Source organism: Poecilia reticulata, chromosome 18 (genome assembly GCF_904066995.2).
Source record: "Poecilia reticulata chromosome 18, P_reticulata-male-v2, whole genome shotgun sequence".
Lineage (NCBI taxonomy): Eukaryota > Metazoa > Chordata > Actinopteri > Cyprinodontiformes > Poeciliidae > Poecilia > Poecilia reticulata.
The window spans coordinates 9926883-9951624 of NC_088847.1; the positions used below are offsets into that span (position 1 = coordinate 9926883).

Below are 24742 nucleotides of genomic sequence, written 5' to 3' on the forward strand. Positions count from 1 at the left end.
TCTCTCTCTCTCTCTCTCTCTCTCTCTCTCTCTCTCTCTTTCTATATATATATATATATATAGTGTGTGTGTGTGTGTAATTATCATTATATGATTATATACATTGACTATAAGAATGTGAATACCAACTCTGGCTCCCGTATCTTGTCTCATTGTTATTGTGCTCCCGTTTTTGTATATATATATATATATGTGGTGTTCAGAGCAAATATGGATGTGTGCTTTTTAGTGTGGAAGGGGTAATATATTATTTTTACTGCTAAAAGCCATTTAAAAAAGCACAATATGATTAATTTTGTTATTAATAGGGCCCTCAATTTCTATAAACAACAACAACAACAACAACCAAAAAAGCTATTTTGCAGGGCCCCCTGTCGGCCAAGGAACCTTGGAATCGTCCTACCTTTTCCCCCCTAAATGGCGCCCATGGGTTTTATGAGGGCACTTAATTTGTAGTTTTCTGTACTAAATCTTTCACTTTAGTTCAGATCTTCCACCAAGAGACGAGGAGACATTACAGAGTGTCCTGCAGAAACTCTATAAATACAACTGCAAATGAGCTGAGCTTCATCTTCAGTGACATCCTGCTCAAGAAGTGTTGACCAAAGAAACAGAAGTTCTCTTTAATGGTATGACAACTCAGCATCGCCCTCTTGTGGTTTTTGAATACAGACTGCAGACCATTATTTAAGAGTTTAGGTCTTCACTTCTTTCATTCTGCTTTAATCTCAATTTTCCATTCATCTGACACTAAGAAGTGTCCAATTTATTCTCGTTTCAGAAGAAATCACACGTGTTTCAAGGTTCTCTGAACTGCTGTTTCTGCTAAACTAACATGGTTGTTGCAGCTGCAGGCAGCAGCTGTGTTTTCAGTGAGGATGAGGATGTTGAGTTTGATGATGGATGTGTGAGATGTTCTGCTGCCGTTTCCACCACAGCCAATCACTCTGGATCTGGATGGAGCAGGTTAATGTGAAGCAGCAGAATCCTGCAGACACACAAGTTTTCTTCCTGGCGGGATCACTGAACATCCAGCCCTTTTCTGGAACTCTGAATAAAATTACTTAATAGCACCATCTGCTGGTTGCTATCTGTAAGCACAAGGTACTGACAGAAAAAGTCTGGTGGGATTTTTATTTCCTACCAAGATTCCCAAATTAAATAAATAATGTTCACCGTTATCAGGACATAAACTAGAACACACTTTTCCTTTTTGTTTTTTATTGATAATATATTACTTTGCATAACCAAAATGTACATTTTAATTTATTTTGTATCAGGTGCTGCATCTCCAACTGATACTCCATTATTTTAATTTTGTAACTCTCTAAATATAACAATAATATAAAAATGCATTGATGTTTGTTTTATTTTCCTCCTGATACTTAAAACCTAGAAAGAGCAAAAAATAAAAACTCCTTTCAGTCATCTATTATCTCTTAAAGCAGAATGTAGGTTTGACACACTATAAAAACGGAACAAATCCTGAACAAACGATGATAAATAAACACACTGTGATAATTGGAGCTGTTTGTCATTTTGCCGTTTCCACCACAGCCAAACACTCTGGATGGATCAGGTTCATGTGAAGCAGCAGAATCCTGCAGACACACAAGTTTTCTTCCTGCGTCACATCATTGAACTGACGGCCATTTTCTGGACCGATAACTTGGAAAACTTTGACTTAATGGCTCCATCTGCTGGCTACTACCTGTAAACACAAGTCACGGACAGAACACAGCGTTTCATTCCCAGAATTCTCAGTTCAGGTCTGAAGTTTTAGATCTATGGTCTGTATTATAATTCAAGCATTTAAAGGGGCCCTACACCATTGTTCCCACATAAGGACAATGATATAGTATGATCCAACTAAATATTAGATTCTTGATTAATATGGGCTGTTGCTGAGATTTTTATACGTTGCATAAAACGGTATCATCATAAGGAATGAAATTACAACAAAGTAATGTTACGTCCAAATTAATACTGATGTTTATTGTGTGACTAACCATGCAGCAGAGAGCTGTAATCTCTTTCAGTCTGGTTCACGTCATGATCAGTGGTCGGCCTCTGGCTGCTGCTTTCAGACTGAAATAACCTAAAAATATCGAAGCGGATTAAGTTTAACTGTGAAGACAAAAATTAAGAGTTTATGACTAAGATGAAGAAAACAGATATTTCATACTGACCTGATGCAGCACAAACCTGGAGAAGATTAAAAAAGCCATTTAGATCATTGAGAACAGAATTAAAATGTGGAACCATATTTCAAAAGTCATATTAAATACAATTAAATACATGTATTTAAGTAACAGACTAAAGTTAAGAAGCAATAAGATGAGAAGAAAATATTCTCACCTTTGGATCATCTGCAGCGCCACAACAAGAGCAGGAGGATAATGAGGATAATGAGAACGATTCCAATAAGAGGTCCAACGATCAACAACACAGGAAATGAAGAACTGACAGGACTAGACACAGTTACTGCAAAAATAAAACAATTACAAAAAATTAATTAGTCCCCATTTAATTCAATAATAGTTATTAGTCTGTTAATAAAAGTTACAAACCGCAGCTTTAACCTGATATTGTTGTGATCTTATTTATTGGTAAAAAAACAAAAACATGAAGCCAAATGTTGACTGGGCTGCATTTCAGCTGAAGTTTGTTTCAAGTGAACTTTACAATATAATGAGTGAATATTGATGTTATTAAATAAATCCTGCTCCATGAAGTCTTGCTGATCTTTCCTCACAGCTCCAGGTCAGAAACAAACTTATCACAACAATGAGCTGCTTAATCTAAGCAAAAGGACATTAAAAGAAGAGGAATCTGACTGAAATTGATCAATACACAGTTAAATTATTTTTATAGATTAAAATAAACTTTGGGGAAAAGTTGCATATGTAGCAAATTATAGCAGTTGTTATTTTATTATTGTAACATTAAAGGAAGTGGGAAAAAAATCTGCTCCTTATTTTCAACATTTAAACATTTCTTACTCAGATGAGGACTGTTCAGATTCATTCTGGTTTGTCCAAAGAAGAAACTTCATTTCATCCAACAAATGAGGAAAACCTTTTTTCCTACAATCTCTTCAACAATTAAATCACCTGCTTGGCTTCACTCCACTGTGCTGAAGAAAACCAGTCATCTCTGCATCTACACTGACACATGTAGTCTCCACTGCTGGACTCAGAGACAATGAAAGTCCAGTCTTTACTGCTTGTCCAGTGTATGACTGACTCATCTCTCTTCCATTCACACGTCCACTCAGTGGTTTCTCCTCCCTGGACCTCACATGTCAGAGTGATCCTCTCACCTCTCGCCACAAAAAGCTTGTTGGAAACTGTTTACATCCGATGTGGACAGAAAAATCAAATCACAAGAAAAAATTTATTTAATTAAGAAGAGAACACAAGAGAAATGTTAGTGTCATAATTTTAGGTTCTAACAGTTTTAAAGAGAAAAAAAATTCAGTAGAATTAGTTTCAGGAAGTTATAAAAAAAAGAAACTTACACATTATCTCTATGGTGACATCATGGCTTGAATGACTGTAGAATGAGGGATTTCCTCTCTCTCCTTCACACCTGTAGATTCCTTCTTGTCTCACAGTGATATCACCGTTTTCTTTATTAGTGAGTTGATCTTCAGCTGTGTTTTTGGTTCGTCTGAACCATCTGTATTTCCATCCAGCAGAGGGCTCCACTGAGCAGCTCAGTGTCACACTGCCCCCTACTGGTACACAGCAACCTTGTTCATTCAGCTTTGACTCCGTTTACCTGTTAAATTCAGCCATTGCTTGTAAAGTTATTGAATATTTATTTGTTCTGATATGAATAAGATCAAAAGTTGTAGTTTATTGATTTAAACTCCATGTTGACCTGAGGAAACTTTTCAGAGCCAAGCCTGACAGCTCCCAGCTTTTACTTTAAAAGAAACAGCGCCATTCTGTGGATCTTGATGCCTTTAAGGCGAGGTCATCAAGTGACAAATAAAATAAAAATCAAAAACTGAAAACCAGAGTCAGCTCTTTGCTTACGTTGTACACCGTTTCTATTTGGAAATAACTTTTTAACTCAAAGGATTCATTCATTCTGAGTTCATCTGCAGGTGAAACACATCTGGATTATTTTTTTCAGTGACTGATTCTTGTTAAATAACAAAGCTGTTCCACGGTTAGCTGATTACAAAGATAAACTTATCAACTCAAAGAGCTAATAAGTTAATAATAAACGTATTAACTCAAAGAACCCAGACTGATGTTGTTAGTGAACAACTACCACAAAAACAAACAAGGTATAAAACATATTTGTATAAATTAGAAGAAACAAATACAACTTATTTTATAAGTGTTTTTTTCATTCATCTGCTTATATTGTCTCACGAAAAAGGCTTCATTTGATATAAAAATATAACAGATTTCAATAGTGATATATAGGTGAAATGATATGAATAATGTGAAAGAAATAAAAGTCTAAGAAGAATCTGGACACAGTAGGGTCTTTTGCTAAAAGTAATCATTTTTAATCACTAAAAACGTGGTGCAGTTCTAACCCTGAGGACGAGAGCCGTCTTCATGACCGCCAGTCTGGATGACTCCATCATTTCTGCTGCTATCTGAGACCTTACATCTACAACATGACAAAATATAGTCAGTGAATTTAATACTTAAATTAACAAAAAAAAAAAAAAGTGAGCAACTGACCTGGAGCAGAATAAATCTGTGAAAAAAACAATTGCCGTTACATTGATTGAAAAATTGTTTTTCTTTCTCCGTTATAAAATTTATGCACTAAATTAATTTTTAAAAAAATCTCACCCTTGTAATGTTTGCAGAAGTACAACAAAAAGAGGAGAAAAAGGAGAATAAACCCAACAACTGGTCCACCAACGATCAGCAAAAAAGGATGTGAAGAACTGGACACAGCGACTGGAAACAAACGTTAAATGGAAACAGATGTTTTACATCTGCAGATTTGGTCACAGCATTCTCTGATTTCCTGAAAAAATATTATTTACATATTTAAACACATTAATTCTGAAATATTTTATCTGTTCATGAACAAATATCCTGATTTTTTTTTTCTGACTTATTTGATTCATTGTTTAGTCAGAGTTTGAAAGCAGTTATATAACACAGAGGCTGAAACACAAATGGAATATACATATATAGGTACTGTGTATTACTTTTTATTTATATATATATATATATATATATATATGACAAAATTATAGTCATATAATTTGTCATATATATATTAGTTACTTATATTTGATTTAAACTATAAGAAACTGGCTGTGACATCTGCAACACAACGAAGAAAAAAAAAATGGAAATAAGCTTATGAGACATTCAGCCTTTTGATATGAAAAACAAAACAGACTGAACCAAGCAAACAAAAAGAAAGACATAAAAAATGAATACTGTACTTCTGTTTGCTATTCCAGCTGTTAGAACAAGTTATGTAAAGTTTAATTACTCAAGTTTACTGGAAATAGCAAACTAATCTAATTCATATAAGCTGTTTACGTTTCCAATTTATATTATCTGTTTTATTAAAAAGCAGGCCAATCAGATAGTGGTGATCATAATTATCATTACTGAAAAGTCACCAAGAGGTTTTAAATCACTTTTTTTTTTTATTTGAACGTTGTTAAAAAAAAATCTCTGCATCCATATTGAGAAAAAAGTGATGTAATTGTATGAGAGGTGATCTCATAAGAAAATAATATGAACTTGGGTGAATATTGATGTTATTAAAATTAAATCTTGCTGCATCCAGCCTGTGGTGCTAAAAGATGCAGTCTGGATGTTTTACAATATTTCTGTGAAGAAGAAATCTATCCTTACACCTCAGAGCAGGACAACTCAATCAAAGTTAACTAAAACACAATTAAAGAAGTGTAATCTGACTAAAAATCAGAAATAAACTTATCAACTCAAAGAAGTTTTCTGTTTTAGTCTTTAGATACATAAAAAAAACCTTTTGCAAACAATGTGAAATTAAAAATCTGCTCATTTTTGACAGCTGGAAATTCATAACTCAGATGAGGACTAGTCAGATTTATTCTGATCCATTCAGAGAAGAAACTTTTTTTAGTACAACATATGAGGAAAACTTTTCTTCCTACAATCTGTTCAGAACAGACAACAAATCACAACTCACCTGATACAGACAGACTGATGGCTTCACTCCACTTTATTGAAGAAAACGAGTCATCTCCTCTTTTACACTGACACATGTAGTCTCCACTGCTGGACTCAGAGACAGTGAAAGTCCAGTCTTTACCGTTTGTCCTGTGTATTGTTGACCCATCTCTCTTCCATTCACACGTCCACTCAGTGGTTTCTCCTCCCTGGACCTCACATGTCAGAGTGATCGTCTCACCACTGAACATCTGAGGCCGGTTTGGACGTTGAGTTACAAAAAACTTGTTGGACACTGTTAACATCAGATATGAAGAGAAAAATCAAATCACAAGAGAAATGTTAGTGTCATAGTTTTAGCTTCTAACAGTTTTAAAAAGAAAAAAAACCAGTAGAATTAGTTTCAGGAAGTTATAAAAAAGAAACTTACACATTATCTCTATGGTGACATCATGGCTTGAATGACTGTAGAATGAGGGATTTCCTCTCTCTCCTTCACACCTGTAGATTCCTTCTTGTCTCACAGTGATATCACTGTTTTCTTTATTAGTGAGTTGATCTTCAGCTGTGTTTTTGGTTCGTCTGAACCATCTGTATTTCCATCCAGCAGAGGGCTCCACTGAGCAGCTCAGTGTCACACTGCCCCCTTCTAGTATTGTTGTTGAACCTGCCGTCAGTTTGGCTCTGGGTTTGTCTGGTGTTAACATGAATTAAAATTGGTTAATTTTTCAATAATTAATAAAACATACAAGGTTTGTACGAGCTGAACAAGCTACAGACTCGTTAACTGAAATAAATGAATAGATTTGGAAATTACTCAAAATGTGTCAACAATGTAGGACTTCATTAATATGAATTATTCTGACAGTTATTCATTGTTTAAGCCAGTGGTTCCCAAACTTTTTCTCCTGCGCCCCCCCCAGTGGTTTCCAAACATTTTCTGGGCCCCCCCTATGGATTACAAATGACTGTCTGGTTGAACGACGCCTGTGAGGGTGGGGGGCAAAATGAATGTATATAACAACATCGGTAGACTACAGGCTTGTTAAGCTTAAGGTGCTGTATTGATATTAGCTAGCTAGTCATCTTTGAGCTAACTTTACCTCCATCTAACAACCTTACTCAACAGTCTGTTAGTTAGGGAGAAAAACTGTGAAAAGTTCTTTGCGTTTTGCTGGTTTGCTGCCATGATTCTAACACAAACTTGCATAGCTCTGCACAGCAGCAGGTCTCCTTCACTGCCGCACAGGTGTAAACCCAATGCGAGTGTCATAGCGCTCATGTTACGTTAAAGGCGGCTCGGAAAAACAGGTTACCACATGTTAACGGATTAAACAGTTTTAACTGCTGATAAAAGTGACAGAGGACACAGATGTGGGAAGTGCGGAAGACCCTACTGTATCAAATTGACTTAGGAATAAAAGAGAGTTGGCCATTCTAAGGTAAAAACCCAGCGCATACAGCGTTCATGGTTTTTTTTTTTCATCCAGACGGCTTCCTGTGCCCCCCCTGCAATGGCACAGCGCCCCACATAGTTTGGTTGTCCCCACAGTTTGGGAACCTCTGGTTAAAGATTAACAGTCTGGATGGCCGGTTGTTAATCTTTAAGCCATAAAGATTAACAACCGGCCTCAGATTATTGTGAGACTTCACAAAAGTAAACCAGACATAGAAACTTTTTTTCTAATAGAAAGTTTGAATCACTGTGTGTGTTCGAGTTAAGCATTAATACGGACAACTAAACTATGGACTAAATCAGCCACATTTTCATATTTAACAAATGTCAACTTACCTGATACAGACAGACTGATGGCTTCACTCCACTTTATTGAAGAAAACGAGTCATCTCCTCTTTTACACTGACACATGTAGTCTCCACTGATGGACTCAGAGACAGTGAAAGTCCAGTCTTTACTGTTTGTCCTGTGTATTATTGACCCATCTCTCTTCCATTCACACGTCCACTCAGTTGTTTCTCTTCCATGGACCTCACATGTCAAACTGATCGTCTCACCGCTGAACAACTGAGGCCAGTTTGGACGTTGAGTTACAAAACACTTGTTGGACACTGTTAACATCAGAAATGAATAGAAAAATCAAATCACAGTTATAGTTTTAGTTTCTAACAGTTTTAAAGAGAAAAAAAAATTCAGTAGAATTAGTTTCAGGAAGTTATAAAAAAAGAAACCTACACATTATCTCTATGGTGACATCATGGCTTGAATGACTGTAGAATGAGGGATTTCCTCTCTCTCCTTCACACCTGTAGATTCCTTCTTGTCTCACAGTGATATCACTGTTTTCTTTATTAGTGAGTTGATCTTCAGCTGTGTTTTTGGTTCGTCTGAACCATCTGTATTTCCATCCAGCAGAGGGCTCCACTGAGCAGCTCAGTGTCACACTGCCCCCTTCTAGTATAGTTGTTGAACCTGCTGTGAGTTTGGCTCTGGGTTTATCTATTAACATGAATTAAAATTGGTTAATTTTTCAATAATTAATAAAAACATACAAGATTTATATGAGCCGAACTAGCTTCAGACTCGTTAACTGAAATAAATGAATAGATTTGGAATTTACTGAAAATGTGTCAACAATGTAGGACTTCATTAATATGAATGATTCTGGTAGTTACTCATTGTTCCAGCCACACAGATTAACAACCAGCCTCAGATTATTGTGAGACTTCACAAAAGCAAACCTGACATAGAAACTTTATTCTAATAGAAAGTTTGAATCACTGTGTGTGTGTGTGTGTGTGAGGGGAGGGGGGGGAGTTTAGCATTAACACTGACAACTTAATTATGGACTAAATCAGCAACATTTTCATATTTAACAGATGTCAACTTACTTGATACAGACAGACTGATGGCTTCACTCCACTGTGTTGAAGAAAACCAGTCATCTCTTCTTTTACACTGACACATGTAGACTCCACTGCTGGACTCAAAGACAATGAAAGTCCAGTTGTTACCGTTTGTTCTGTGTATTATTGACTCATCTCTCTTCCATTTACACGTCCACTCAGTGGTTTCTCCTCCCTGGACCTCACATGACAGAGTGATCGTCTCACCACTGAAGATCTGAGGCCAGTTTGGTTGTCGAGTCACAAAAACCTTGTTGGAAACTGTAGAAACATATATGAAGAGAAACATTAAATCACATTAAAAATATTCAGTAGAATTAGTTTATGGCAGTTAAAAAAAATAAACTTACAACTTATATTTATGGTGACCACATTGCTTTGTCTGGTGAAGAATGGGAAAGGTAATCTATATCCAAAACAGAAGTAGATTCCTCCTTGTGTCACAGTGATATCTCTGTTTTCTTCTGTATTTCGTGGGTTGTCAACTGAAGTGCCTCTGTTCTGTCTCCACCATTTGTATTTCCATTCATCAGGGCGCTCCACTGAGCAGCTCAGTGCCACACTGCCCCCTACTGGTATGGTTGTTGGACCTACTGTCAGTTTGGGTGTGGGTATCGCTGATGTTATGGAAACAAATATTAGATGATCTTATATAAAACACTTTAATTAAACACATAGTGTAAAGAGTGATGCTTCTGTCAGATAAGTAGATATGTGAAAAAGCTGTGAATGCATTTTATTGTCATCTTTGCTTATTTACGTATAGTTTTTAGATATTAAAAAATAAAACAAATTTAGTTTCAAATGGTTTCATTACATAACATGAAAAAGTGCATTCATTTTCCTGAACAGATAATGTGGTTAGTCCTAGTCTATATACTTAAGAAGATGTAAATTATATTTCATTTTTTTGTTGACTGCTTTTATAACTTATGGCTGAATTTAATTTATAAAAATTAAACCCAGTAATTATGTATGGGTCATATTTCAAGCACTATTTTATTAACAAAAAAATCAGATTGGAATTACGAAAGAAGTTTACAGTTTACAAAGGCAATTTTTTTAGGGCCAACAGTCATATGAAACTTTGTAATTTTTCAAAATATTCATATATTACCGAAGACATCAACACTGAGACTTCTACTGCATTTTGTTTCATCTGACCTCCTCCTGCGACCACAGCACTGATACTCAGCACTATGACCAGTAGACAGATGTTTGAATATTTTATCTGACTGAAAAGAGAACAATTCTTCATTGTTCTTCATTAACTGGTATTCCCAGTCAGTGTCTTTTCCTTCATTCATGTCACAGATAAATGTAACAAACTCTCCATGATAAAAAGTCGACCAGTTGGGCTCAATAGTCAGCGCTGCACCTACAACAGAACCAACATTCAGCACATTTCTCTTCTGGTTTGTAACAAACACACATTAAGATAAACATTGAAAGATAAATAGAATAATATCTGATATAAAAGATAAACTGGATTCTGTTCCTGAGAGGATAAATTGTTAAAATACAGATTAAAAGCTGAAGTTACCCTGAGTTTGTCCACAGCAGAGGAGTGTGATCAGAACTGAAATAAAGGTTGAAAGTTCATCAGCAGAAATAATAAATTAGTTCAATCAAAAATCTTTGCCAAACCCTCACATTCAGCTATGATTCTGTTTACATGTTGAACAAATGCAACTATTAATAAAGATATTGAATATATATTAGTTCTGATAACAAAACGACCAAATGTTTGAGTTTATTGTTGTTTTGTCTGATGAGTTGAAACTTTATTTTATAAATTTCACACCCTGACTGAAGACAGAACATCTGGAGACGTTCTGCACGGCTACGGAAACGTCACACTCATCTCTACTGGTAAAAAAAGAGATAAAAGCTTTTAAGTAATAATTTGAGGCTCTTGTATGAGATCATGTATCATTTTTCATTGTTGATAGATAATATCTTCACTGCTCCCACATTAGTTGTATCAATCAATCAATCAATCAATCAATCAATCAATCAATCAATCAATCAATCAATCAATCAATCAATCAAATTTTATTTGTATAGCACATTTCAGCAGCAAGGCATTTCAAAGTGCTTTACATAATTAATATAAAAACAACATGTGACATTGAATAAACAGTGAAAGATTAAAACAAACAAAAACAAAAAAGATAAAGAACATTAAAACCTCAGAGTTTTAGCCAAAATGCCATTTGACAAGGGTACTCACACCTCGGTTTTTAGTTGCAACGCTGTCAACTGGGACTCTAAACCCCGTAGAACTGGGGCTTAGAGTCCCCAGGTTGTTTGAGATATAAATACATGCTAAAGCCTGCTTTTACAATAAGCAGCTTTTCAAAATGTTTGCACAAAAATATTTGTGTTAGTAATTTATTACTGTAATCTCCTTTGTTGGAAGTAGCAGCAAAGACATCATGAACAAATAGTTATACTAAGTAAAGCTACAAAATTACAATGTAAGATAAAGTAGATATTACATCAGATGGTGTTGTTGTAATGTGCATCATCCGTCCAGATAAAGTGATCTACTTACAGAGTGAGACCAGAACACTGGGAGAGATGTTCCTCATCCTGACCTCAACCTGAAGCCAGCTGTTCCTCTGCTTTGCTCCAATAATCTTCCTTTCATAACTTGTTGCCCCTGCAGCGTCTCTACAGAAATGGAGCCGTTTGAAACAGGATCAACGTTTTACCTGAGAATGAAGGACAATGTTTATTTTAAACCAGCGTTTCTCAACCTTTTTTGTGCCAGCGCCCCCCTAGTCTTTATCCAGGTCCCTCACCGCCCCCCACCAAAGAATTTGTAGGCTACTTTGCACTGACTATTAGTTTATTATTAATATTACTATCACTATTGTAGATGTTTAGATTTGTATGCTTGTTTCTGTATTTTTCACCAAAAAATAATACATATAATAATATAAAAATAATACAGGCGTCTACGAAAAATGCAATGAACATTCAAGTTAAAATTTGGTAGGCGTAAAAGCAGAAAATCAGAGTGGAAAAAATAGTCTTATTCTTTGCCATTTTCTAGTTGTTAAATATTCCACAAAATGACCAGATAAAAGATGTTCAACATGCCAGTTTAAACTTTGAACTATTTGCAAACCGACTGAGCTCTGCAACAATAAAACATGGATACAACTGTAACTACATTAATCATAGCTCTTCTTCTCTTCAGTGTTTCTGTCGGTTTCTGGTGGTGCAGCTCTGTGCTGCCTTCAGGAGAATGGGACATCAGAGTATCATCCATAAAATTTCACCCACATGGCATTTATTGTTCAAAGCAGAGCTTTCAGTGGAAAAACAAAAGTTCCAGATCCTTTTAATGCCATACAAATATGAAACAGAAACATGGATTATATCTTTATATAGACCTGTCTATTGATTTATAGATTAATAGTTTTACTGGACAAAAATTACAAAGAACAAATCTGGTTCTTAATCAAATCCTAATGAGTCAAATTGAAAGTGTCATGGAGTCATCAGCCTCATGACATTAACACTGACATGAAAAATAATATTGAAGAAATAAATATATCAAATCTAATTAAAAATATAAGTGATAAGTTATTTACAGTTATGGTCTGTAAGTTATATTTATTCTCAGTACTAGATGTGGTCTCAACAAACCCATGGCACTTCAACAATATTATTTTCCCTTTTATATGGAAATAGTGTCCGTTTATTCTTGCCATACAGTCATCTGCATTAATTATTGCTCGAAAGGTCTTGCAATGCTAGTTTATTCCTCTGTATTTACTTTAGTTTCTTAGTTTATTCTTGCATTTTGTTCTTCATTTACTTCCATTTAGTTTCATTTGATTAGTTTTATCCTCTCTTGGTTTATTGCTATGTCCATTTTAGTTTCTTTCCTGTTGCTGGATTTATTTGATCATTTATTGACCATCAGTAATATTCACTCATCACCTGCTGCGCCGCCTAATCGTCATGTGTTTCACATCATGTGTTGATTTTCCACTGTTCAGCGTCGGATTCTGTTTTTATATGCCATAATTCACATTCGTCGCTCCGTTTTATGTCCCGCTTCTCCTGTTTCAGAGTTTTGCGCAATATGCGCGTAATTTTTTGTTGTTTTTTAACCCCCTAAGGTGCAGAGCGGTCGGTAAACATATCGATGGAGAAAAGGGAGACTGACATAAACCTTTTAAAACAACTTTTTGTCAAAATGGCTTTCCATAGAAACACATAATGTGAATGGTAGTAATCTTCTCAAAATTACATCGTTAACAGCTACTAAAGTGTCCTCCCATTGTTTCAAAGAAGAAATCTTACACAACTTATAACCACAGTCCTATGTCTTAACTGCCGTGGTCCGTCCCCGTTAGCATATCATGCTAGCTAAGGTTAACATTAGGTAAAGTGCATAAACTAGGCTTGTGTAGCATTCGCCATGTTGAATTTGTTAACCAGCTCACCTCTGTCGAGGTACAAAATGTCAAATGTGTCTGGAGGAAAAATGTGTTAAAAACTGATATATAATGCCTCCGTGTGTGTATTAACTAGCATTGAAACTAAATTGGTAAAAACACGTCACTTTACCTTTACCAGTGTGTCTTTAGGCGTCATCTGCACGACTTAGCAAGCCGTTTTAACATAAATTCGGTTTCGTCTGACGATCCGTAATTACATTCCAGATATTTAAAAATGCACTTTGACCAGACAAAACTACATCTTGACTATCCGGAATTGTAATTTCAGATATCTGCATTTACATTCTTACTAGTAAGAATAATAATTCAAGAAATTATTATTTCTTGAATTTTGAATAGTCAAAATGTAATTTAAGATATCTCAAATAACGTCACTGGATCTGTCATTTGACGGGACATATATCCGTAATTATGATTTAAGATATCTTCAACACAATTATGACTAGTCAAAATAACAATTTTAGATACCTGAATTAAGAATGACGTGGAAGCCCCTTTGTGGTGTCCAAACAGTTGCCTGCAGAATTTTACGTTTCCTGCACAAAATTGTCAATAAAACGTCAAATCACAAAACAATTTTAGATATCTGGAATGTCAGGGCGGTAAAACCGAATTTATGTAAAAACGGCTTGCCACAGACAACAAGTCAAGCCACTGTACAAACAGATTTTTTTTTTTACCAAGCACATAAACAGTGCTTTGGATAAAGGGAAGCAATGTAACTCTTAAATAAAATATTTTCTTCCAGATGCAAAATGAAAAACCAAGCTGGTAGATCAAGGACCGAAGTGGAATATTCATATAATGGATGTCTTTTTTAGTGTTAGATGCGTCCTGTATTCAGTGTTATTTCTAATTATATGCAATTCGTAGTTCCCTTCGAAGGAGCAGCGGATTGACAGCGGTGATGTTCAAACATGAGGTTTCTCTGACATTTTGATTTTGAGTTTGCTGCTGACATCAGGAAAAACAAGGGAATGTTATAAAGAACAATCAGGAAGGGAAGAGGAAAGATGGCCTTTAATGTTTTTATTTTTTTCAGTCAAGGCATGCAGATGAAAAATTATTTCACAATTTAACAAGATACTGTTAGGTAAACAAAATACAAGAAAAATCTTCCAGATTAAATCCAACCACATCAGTAAGTAATGAAACTTTTTAACGAATATTGACATGAATAAAATTCATTTACCACTGTGTTAATTGAAGTAAATATTTAGACAGCAAATTCAAATGCAAGCTTGGCAGTTGTGTAGTTATCTTAATTGGTAAAACAATAAACTCATTACAAATTATAATGCAACAACTCACCCATTTTAAAATGGAAAAATTAGTGTTACAAACTTGACAATAAGAATGTATGTCCACTTAGCTGATTTGCTCATCTTAAAACATACACAGTGTGTTTATCATGCACAACATTGATTTAGATGTTAAAAAGAAGATTTTTAGTAAATAAAACAGTTGAGTTTTTTTGTTAAAACATAATTCAGTCCCAAGTGAATTTTTTCAATTATCTAAAGATCCCAAGCAGATGCTATGAGCTTTAAAATATCTCTTTCCATGTTCAAAAACTGCCTCAATTACAAACTTGCAATTGAAAAGTATATAAAGGTAAGCTGACCTAAGCATGTATAATGCAAATTTTGACTCATGTAATTGCATTGAGTTTAATAGATTGCAAATTTATTCAGCGCACCCTACATCCTGCCTGGTAGCACTGTTATCCAGGATGGGTACTGATTTGATTTCAGAATAAATTACATCTGAGGCTGGAGGACTCAACTCTCCTGAAAAGAGAAAGACTTATTGAAAAACAAAATATGAAGTCTAATCTTGTATAAACAATAAAAAGTAGGTAAACTTGGCAAATAAATCTTTCATTATGTAAGTCCACCCACCCCACCCATTTTCTTGCACCCTTGTCCCTTATTAATGGGGTCGGGAGGGTTGCTGGTGCCTATCTCCAGCTAACGTTTCGGGCAAGAGGCGGGGTCACCCTGGACAGGTCGCCAGTCTGTCGTAGGGCAACACAGAGACACACAGGACAAACAACCATGCACACACACACTCATACCTAAGGGCAATTTGGAGAGGCCAATTAACCTGACAGGCATGTTTTTGGACTGTGGGAGGAAACCGGAGTACCCGGAGAAAACCCACGCATGCACAGGGAGAACATGCAAACTCCATGCAGAAAGACCCCAGGCCGGGAATCAAACCCAGAACCTTCTTGCTGCAAGGCAACAGCTCTACCAGCTGCGCCACTGTGCAGCATTATGTAAGTCATCATTGAGATTAATAATCCCTTTTCCCATGATCTGGAAATCTTACAACAATATTCTTTAAGTGCACATAAAGTATTTTTATATGTAATCAGAAAGAAACATTAAAAACTGAAGATGACTGGCAGATTTTACCTTTCCTCTTTTTCTTGGCTTTGTTCTGATGGTTGATGTCAGCATATACTGGATTCAAATCTGAAACAGAAAACCCATTCAATCATCTGACATGTCTGGATTAAATACCAATAAATACCATGTTGATAAGTGATACGAAATTAATAGGGATGCAGATTTCTGTTGGGGACTGTGGGGAAAAAAAGCATGTATACACCACTGGAACATGCAAAGTGCATGCAGAAAAACCTCAGACTGTAATTTAAACTGGGCCGTCTTGCTGTGATGCAACAGTGTAAACAAATACAAATTAAATAATCTCTAAAACTCCTAAATTGTGCGTCTCATCTGTCATTTTCCTTTAGTTCTAAACCAAGAAGCTGATAATTCAAGCAGTGTGACATCATATTTCACAAACTGACTGAAGTAGTCGACTGTACCTGCAGCTCCTCTTTTCACTTTAGAGTAAACAGCGCCCTCTTCTGTATTCGGAGGCCTTCCTGCTCCGATAATCAAAAAATAAACAAAACAAAACAAGACGGTGACTTTAGGATGTAAGTAATTATGCTGTTTGCACATTGTGTTTAGAACTCACTCTTCTTTCCAATGTTGTTCACTTCAATCTGAGCATAGGTAACTTCTCTGGTCTCGTCAGGGGCTGGGATATTTAAACATTTTTAGATCAGTTTCCTAGATAAACCAATAAATTTGGAATTCAGGAGAAAAAATATCATGTTTGACATTGTCATAAACTAGATTTAAGTTCTGCTGTGAAAGAACAGAGTTGCATTTGTTAATTTCATTCTGATTAACTTGTTTGTGGTGGAGCTCATTAAGAGGAAAATACAATAAAGTGCATACAAATGACTATTTCTAAAAATAAAAAAGCATAAAAACATGTTGGATGAATGAACGTGAGGAGAAAAAGGTCTCACCTTTGGAGCGTATGTAATAACACAAAAACAGCAGGAGAATAATGAGAAGGATTCCACTAAACAGTCCAATGATCACCAGCACATTGGATGAAGACCTGACAGGAGCGGGAAGGTTTGCAAGAAACACTGAATTGTGAGAAAAGAAAGAAATGTTATCCAACAGTAGGTTTAACAGCAATTGTCATAAAAACATGCAAAAATCTGCAGCGCATTAACACAAACATCCTCAATGTTCACCTTGTTCCTCTCTAACATTTATAAGGTTTTACTGAATGAAATCCATCAAACATTTTCCTCCTCCTCACCTCTAACAGACATCCAGCTCCTTGGTGAATATTTTCCTGAATGTTGACATTTGTAGAAACCTTCATCTGACTTTGACACTGCAGAGATCTTCAGCTCCCCTCTGTTGTCATTATGGACGAGTTTATCATTATGATAGAAAAACACATTGGAGAGAAGATTTTGTTTTTTATCTCTGCAGCTCAGAGTCACAGGATCTCCTTCAGTCACAGGAAGAACAGGACTCAGCAGGAGAGGAGCAGAAGAATCATCTGTAAAAAAAAAAAAAGTAAGGGATTTTGCATTACTTTTTTTTTTTTTACAAATCTAAACCTAAGACCTGCTACTTTAAATGTTTGTGTGGATTTAGTACTTACATTTTTTTTTAGCTTTTCTAAACATAAGATAACAGATGTTTACATATAAAGCGTTAAATTAAACTAAACTTTCTCTCCTTAAATCAGTTAGAAATACTAAAATCTGACTATTTGCCATGGTAGTTCAGAAATATACACGTATGTTCTTAACACTAGGTGGCAGTGCAGTATTCACTGTGAGACGTGATAAATGACAATGGGTACTGCAGCAGCAAAGATTCGCCAAGGAACTGGATGTCTGTTAGAGGTGATGAGGATTCAAACATTTTATTCATTTATTTCAGTTAAAGCTTTTAAATAAGATCAGTGTTAAACAGCTACAATACATTATTTACATTAAAATAGCTTTAAAAAATAATAATTAAAAATAAAACAAATAATAACATACTCTGTAAAGTGATGTTTACTGCATTGCTGAATTCTCCCAAACCAGACTCACACCAGAATATTCCACCATCAGACCAGTTTCTGATTACGGATTGTTTTCTTCCCCAGTTGGATGAGTTCAGAAATGAAGGCTGGCCCGTTTCTGAAACCCTCATCAGTCTCCAGTCAGTAGAGTTTCCTTCACAGTGGAAAGAGACCGAATCAGAGCTGAAGTGTTGAACTCTGTCAGGATTCACTTTGAGAGAGGATCCAGGATGGAACTCTGACAAAAGAATAAATACAAAAAACACAGTGAGATTTTAAAAATATTTCTCTAAGAGTCTCATTATAGGACCCTTCTTAATTAAGAGCTAATAAGAACGTTAACTGTACACTTTAAGCTGTACCTTCATTCGACTGAAGAGAAAGACGGGGAAAAAACTGACCTGCAGACCACACAAATTTCGGTTTGCTTTTCACAGCTTGTTCCCCTCGTCCTGCTTCACAGACGTACCCTGCAGTTCTTGTCTGTCCACGACTAATATAGATATTCTCTTTAGTCCCATTGATGCTACCAGGCAGCAACTCATAGCTGTAAGAGCTGCTTGATGGATCAGGAACAGCTTTATACCAGAAGAACCTGGTTCCTGCAGGTGGATGTTCAACCTCACAGCTCAGAGTCACTGAGGCTCCAGGATTCAGCCATGATGGAGACACAGAGAGGACAGGAACAAGATTATCTGTTGAAAGAGATTTCAATGAAATCAAGAGAATCCTTGTTTACATTTTTTATTGCTCATTTCTTTCTTAATTTTGTTGCTGGTTTCTTACTAAACACATTTAGAATCATTTTTAACTGCTTATACTAGTTAAATTAATAACATACAAGCTGACTCACTAGTGTGTTGAAAAGAAGTTAATCATTCAAATAGGATATTTTCTTGCCAAAAACCCCCCAAAAACATACTAGTCCATTTCTGTAACAAAACCTCTCTGCTTGAGGCAGACTGAATCCCAAACCTGAGGATGTTGTCCACTTTTTGCTGTCACAATGTTATTTAAAGTGTTATGCAAAACCTTTTAAATGTATATGTATTAATGCATTCTCATTGTTAAGAAAAAGTAGACCAAATTACTGTGAAATAATTTTAACACATGAAACGGACCAACTTACATACAGTTAATGAGAAAGCATCACTCCACTCTGTAGAGGAAAACCTGTCTCTTCTTCCTCTGCAGCTGTACTCTCCACTGTCAGACTGTTTAGCTCCGGAGATCCTGTATTCACCTGAAGATACCGTTTTCTCATGTGTCTTGTTTTTTCTCCATTCATAGGTCCAGTTAATTTGTCCACCTCCCTTTATTTCACATCTGATAGTGACCGTCTCTCCTCCGTAAATCCGAGGCCACTTGTGGTCAAAGGTCACAGTGACTTTAAAAGAAACTGAGATACAGAAATATCTGGTTAGAAAATGTTCCTACAAATAAGTGAAGTTTTTGTTATATATCAATGTAAAACAAGAATCAATGCGATGACAAAGAGTTATTTGATCAGGGAAGTTCTGATTGTCAAACATGAAACATTCCCAGAATGAAAAGCTTATGTGCAACAACATTCTTAATATTTAAGTAAAATATATTTAAAAAAAATAAAATATCTGATTTTTATGTTTATTTTGGCCCAGTCTTGTATGACACACTATCAGAGGTGTGTGTGATACAATGTTCAAATAATTAAAATGATAATTTAATAAGAATTTAACATTAATTTTGGTTCACAAAGCTTTAAAAAACGGTTTCTGTCAGTTACAAACAACCAAACTTAACGTGTTTCCTCAATAGTGACCTTGTTGCTGTAATTTGTGTACGAAACTGAACCTCCTTTTCCTTCTTTTCCTCCTCTGCAGCTGTACAGACCTCCTTTTGAGAGTTTGATGACTTTGTCTGCTGCATAGTTCTTCATAATCTGACCTTCAGACGACTCGGAATCATGTCTGTACCAGTAAATAACGAAGTGACCTGAACCATCCACAGTGCAGGTCAGAGTTACACTGCCCCCTGCTGGTAGAATTGTTTTATCTGCCGCCAGTTTAGTTGTCCCTGGTGTTAAAAGAAAAGCAAAGATTCACCAGTCATTGACAGATATTCAAATATTTGATCTACTTATATGTAGTGATTTTTAGAATAATCAATCTAACGTGTTTCTGATGCCAACACCAAAAATGAAATAGATTAAATATTTTACCAATAAGTGTTTTAAGGAATGTGCCTTTAATGTGCAGTAAGCCAGTGCAAATGCAGTTCAGATTAATTAAAACTGATATCTAACAAATTATCCTTGCTTAAAGTTTTTTAAATGGCCGTGTTTATAGGAAACAAAGTTCATTCAAATCAGTTTATTCATATTTAGCCAGTTCACAACAAATGCCATCTCAAGGGACCTTGCAAATTAACAGGTGGGGCTGTGGTGGCAAACAAAAATATATTAAGGAAGTGAGATTATTTGCACAATGGAACAGAGTATTCTCACTGGCTGTACTGGTGGGTGATGAATCGTCTTCTCATCTTTTCATGCGAGACATTCTGCTTTTAGGATAATTTATATTTAAAAATGTTCATTTATTATTTCTATTAAAATATATTGTTGCTAAAAAAAATATATGTTACTTTGCATAAGCAAGATGTTGCACTGAGCAACATGAAGACAACTTCTCCATGACTAAAAATGATAACGATACCATAGCCAACTGAATACTGAACATGAATCACATTTAACAGTTAAAGAGACGAGAAGGATCTCACCTTCAGGATGTCCATAGGAAAGCATGCTGAAAACTGTAATAAAGAATTACACATAATTTATAAGTAAACAAACAATAAAGATGAAATTTCAAAAGTATTCATTCTTTGATCTCTTAACATTTTTTTTCCCAAGATCTTTCTTGTATTCAGTTCTATTCATCTTTGAAATCCATCCAGATCATCCAGCCTGTTTATCTGGTCCTTGCTGAAGAAGCAGCATTACTACCGCCCCCACTGTGAGGATGGTGCATTCAGGGGGATGTAGAAAGTCAGTCATCTACCACACTGTTATGCAGGCCAGAAATGACAAGTTTGGGCTCAGCGTTGCCTATGTGCAGGTAAACACATAATTGGTTCACAAGTTATGCATCTTCCTCACTGCTACTTCTTAGCAGACCTGAAAGTCAGGTAATCAGTATATTTATGTACAAGATGTCCAAAAAACAAAAGACATTAAAACATGTACATGCTGCTAGAAACACCTGGAAGGAATCAATAAACCAAAGCAAAGCAAAAACAAGATTTTTATCTGAAAAGTGGCTCCAAACTTTGTTGTAGCTTGAAGCTAATGATGAGCTCTGAATGGAGGTCTGTCATATGCTGCTTGGAAACTCACCTCACAAACAAACCAGGTGGGTTTTCTATGCAAGTCTAAGCACATCTACTCACCCTTTGTTTGAAGAAGAAGATTAAGGAGAACATGAAAATAGATTAAGCTGTTTTGAATAAACAATGAAGAAAACATTTCTAGCCAGGCGTTAGCTAGCTAGTTGGCAATGCAAGCTAAATGAAGAACAATAGGAAGATTATTATGATATTTCTCTTCTAACACGAAGTTAAATCAGTGGCTGGCAACTAGTAGAAAATGACAGAGCTGCATAGCACACACGAGAAAATGCCATGTTGCCATGAATTCAACACAGATGATTGGACTGATTGATGGGACCCAGTAGAATTAAAAAGCCTGCAACGGTGAGACCTTTGAAACCTTTCGAGCATATGGTGCTCTTGCAGCCCCTTCCTTCTGCTGCCCCTTTACCAAATTAAAAGCCAAAAATTATCTGAATTTTGTCAGATAATTGCTGCAATTATCTGCAAACCCCTGCTGCAAACCCCTTTGCAGCAGAAAAACAAAAAATAGGTATCCCAGTCTCTCAGTACTCAGCAGATACACTTACTCCACAGCATATGTTTACAAGCAGCAGCAAAATTTTTTAGGTCACAACTGATAGAGAAGGCATATTTTATTATTTTCTAGTCGCGTTTTAATGCCGCCCTGGGCAACTGCCCATGCAGCCCATATCAAAAACTGTCACTTCATCTACAAAAATGTTGAGCTAAACACAATGTGATGGACCGAGCAGTTAAGGAACAGCCAGGCACCGGTTTTAAGTCAAAAATAGTTGTTTTTTATTTAACCCAAACAAAACTTGGGTAAATAATAGAAAAAATGACAAATATTGGGCCCATAAAAGAGGTCAAAGTAACAGACATCAACTCATAATAACTCAAACAAACAGACCTCTCTAACACAGACAATAGGGGAAAACTCAAATGCTGGCTCATCAGGCCACATACAACACACCAAGGGGAAACTACACAAAAACCGAACTGAAACTAACATAGAAAAATCCCCTTCCCCCTTCTGGATGATGAGTAGTGGTATGAACCAATTTGCAGTCTCAGCTGGCTTCTCCCTGTGCATGCGTGGGTTTTCTCCGGGTACTCTGGTTTCCTCCCACAGTCCAAAAAACATGACTGTCAGGTTAATTGGCCTCTCCAAATTGTCCCTAGGTATGAGTGTGTGTGTGCATGGTTGTGTGTCTCTGTGATGCTCTGTGACAGACTGGCGACCTGTCCAGGGTGACCCCGCCTCTCGCCTGGAACGTTAGCTGGAGATGGACACCAGCAACCCTCCCGACCCCATGACGGGACAAAGGGTGTAAAGAAAATGGATGGATGGATGGATATATTTTGAGTAGTTCACACTTCTGCTTGATGGGGCAGAGCAGAAGTCACACTATATCTGGTGATGATGCAGATGGGGACAGTAAAAAAACTGAGTCAGTCATTTAAGAATGAAGAGTTTAGATGACTTCCTCAATTCATGTCATGATTTTTTTATTATTATTATTTTAATCCCTCAACTTCAGAATGGAAGCACTTAAAACAAGCAGGGAAACACTTCTAATCCTTTTCTGTTTATGACTCAGTTCAAGAAGCAAACCCACTTTCTTTGAAGAAGAATGTCAATAAGTTTTTCTTTGAAAAATGTCAAACCCCTCTATCTCAGTTTTCTTCCACGTCCAAAGCACGTACTGTGTTAATCTTTCATGTGAAATACAAATACATCACATTTGTATTTCATTGCTCTTTAATGTCCTTTAGGACACATGACTAATGATTAAACTAAACTGCTGGGGAAAATAACCAACAAACATATTGAATAAAAACTGTTTAAAAAACTAAACACACCAATGATGCAATGTACCTTCTACTACAAGTAAGACATTTTGAATAGAAAAGCAAGCATAAAAGTACTTACAGAGAAAGCCCATCCAGAGCAGATGGCGCTGCATCCTCACAGCATGACTTACTGCACAGCTAATGATTAATGCTTCTGCTTTTCTGTAGCTATAATGTTGACCGAAAAAGGTGTTGCATCCGATGCATAGACCAGCATGACCAGCATGTTTCAATGCTAAGTTTATCATGCCTGTGGTTCACCCTCGCGTCTGTGGCTGGGTTTCCAGTTTATAGATAAAGGAACAATTTCTATAAGGCATCAGAAACTAAGCTTGTTGAATCTTTAAAGATCTGACCGACGAATAAAAAAAAATCCCAAATGAATATAGTGCAATAATTGTTTCAAAATGAACCATACTTCTTTTTGTGCATGCAATTCTTCCAATATTTTTATTGGATCCCTTTAATGGCCAAACTATTAAAATGATCCAGGATTGTTTGGGGGCTAGAAACCAGACTTCTGTTCTCTTTAAAGCTTAGTTCCTCAAATTCACATTTATTTTTATACTTACTTTTCTGTCAGAACACTATCCTCAGCATATTGAAGATTTGGTGGGGGCGATGGCAGTGTGGTTTCAAGTCATAACAGGAAATCAACTTGAACATGTGACTAAAGTGTATTTTTTCCAGAGCAGTCATTTGGAAACATATATTTATATTGATTAAAGTTTAAAAAGAAATGTGTTACTGATCTCAGTTACTTAACATTAGTAATTATGAAATAAAAAAATAGCCAACTTGACTGTTTAACATTTCCACATTCGATTAGGTAACAAAAAGAGACTCGTGGTTCTTTTCTAGTTTGATATCTGCAGAGTCCCAAGCAATAACATTTACCAAGAGACCTGCCATTATGCAACTAGTACATTTTTGTTTTTCAGCACTATTTGCTAAATGACCTCTTTTTTTTTCTAATTCTTTGAGAATTTCTGAGCACTTTTTTCAAAATTGCCTTCAAACATTGCTCAACTTGCACATTAGAGTAGTTGCCCAAGTCCTAAAATAAAGTTAATTTGTCACAGTTTTTCTTTTTTATTCTAACGGTCTTTATTTGAAAGTGCTAGGACAGGAAAGTGCGTAAATAGAGAGGTAGGACATGCAGCAAAGTTCACCAGGTCGGGAATCGAACCTGCAACAACCTCGTCAAGGACTAAGGCCTCCTTACGTGGGGAGGCCTTAGTCCTACGCCATCACATCATCCTCCTTATCACTGTTTTTATAGAACCTAGTGTCCAGTTTGTCAGCAGTGAAGGCAGGGAGCTTAAATAAGGAGGGAAATATTGAACAGAAAAAAAATGTAAGAAAAAACAGATTTTGCTTCGACTTTTTATGTGATCTTGATCTCATGTTTGTTCAAGATGACATGTTTCAAACATTTGGTCACAAAAGGCATAAATACATAAACAAGCACACAATTAGCTTAATCTTTTCCGTTCGCTCATTTTCACACCTCGACCTCTGAGCGTTGAGGTCGAGGTGGCCGCCACGGCTTGTGGTAGATAAACAGTTTGGTTTCTGTATGAGCGATCGTGATGAGAACAGCGGAGCATCTCACGGAA

The 24742-nt window shown here is 36.1% G+C and overlaps 2 protein-coding genes and 1 long non-coding RNA gene across 9 annotated transcripts in view; all 3 read right to left on the reverse strand.

Annotated features, from left to right (window-relative positions):
• Positions 1-14279, reverse strand: part of LOC103476160 (basement membrane-specific heparan sulfate proteoglycan core protein-like) — a 23459-nt gene extending 9180 nt beyond the window's left edge. The window contains exons 1-14 of the mRNA XM_081599963.1: positions 13606-14279; positions 11573-11732; positions 10559-10594; positions 10133-10393; positions 9366-9632; positions 9001-9276; positions 8345-8608; positions 7945-8220; positions 6583-6846; positions 6172-6447; positions 4824-4934; positions 4710-4725; positions 4559-4635; positions 3500-3781 (exon numbers count right to left, since the gene is read on the reverse strand). Of these exons, the coding sequence (XP_081456089.1) occupies positions 3500-3781; positions 4559-4635; positions 4710-4725; positions 4824-4934; positions 6172-6447; positions 6583-6846; positions 7945-8220; positions 8345-8608; positions 9001-9276; positions 9366-9632; positions 10133-10393; positions 10559-10594; positions 11573-11609 (2443 nt within the window). The 5' untranslated portion in view covers positions 11610-11732; positions 13606-14279. The remainder of the gene's footprint in view (positions 1-3499; positions 3782-4558; positions 4636-4709; positions 4726-4823; positions 4935-6171; positions 6448-6582; positions 6847-7944; positions 8221-8344; positions 8609-9000; positions 9277-9365; positions 9633-10132; positions 10394-10558; positions 10595-11572; positions 11733-13605) is intronic.
• Positions 1357-3382, reverse strand: LOC145548666 (uncharacterized). The gene is made up of 5 exons (XR_014084670.1): positions 3114-3382; positions 2359-2484; positions 2190-2205; positions 2010-2098; positions 1357-1711 (listed from the first exon to the last, which is right to left on the reverse strand). It is a non-coding gene; the product is annotated as an uncharacterized LOC145548666 (long non-coding RNA).
• A 231-nt stretch (positions 14280-14510) lies between the features above and the next one.
• Positions 14511-23746, reverse strand: LOC103476161 (cell adhesion molecule CEACAM1-like). Of its 7 annotated transcripts, none has more exons than XM_081599497.1 (12): positions 23203-23746; positions 20658-20690; positions 19683-19955; positions 19030-19299; positions 18263-18595; positions 17929-18138; positions 17136-17384; positions 16831-16956; positions 16491-16553; positions 16336-16398; positions 15917-15976; positions 14511-15286 (listed from the first exon to the last, which is right to left on the reverse strand). In XM_081599497.1, exons 1-12 carry the CDS (start codon positions 23369-23371, stop codon positions 15183-15185), a joined length of 1953 nt encoding a protein of 650 aa, XP_081455623.1. In that variant the 5' UTR covers positions 23372-23746; the 3' UTR covers positions 14511-15182. The 7 variants fall into 7 exon arrangements, 6 of the variants coding, with proteins under 6 accessions (XP_081455623.1, XP_081455624.1, XP_081455621.1 ...); XM_081599498.1 differs by having other exon boundaries at positions 17878-18054; positions 18302-18595; positions 23203-23744; XM_081599495.1 differs by having other exon boundaries at positions 17878-18138; positions 23203-23744.
• Positions 23747-24742: the final 996 nt, after the last annotated feature.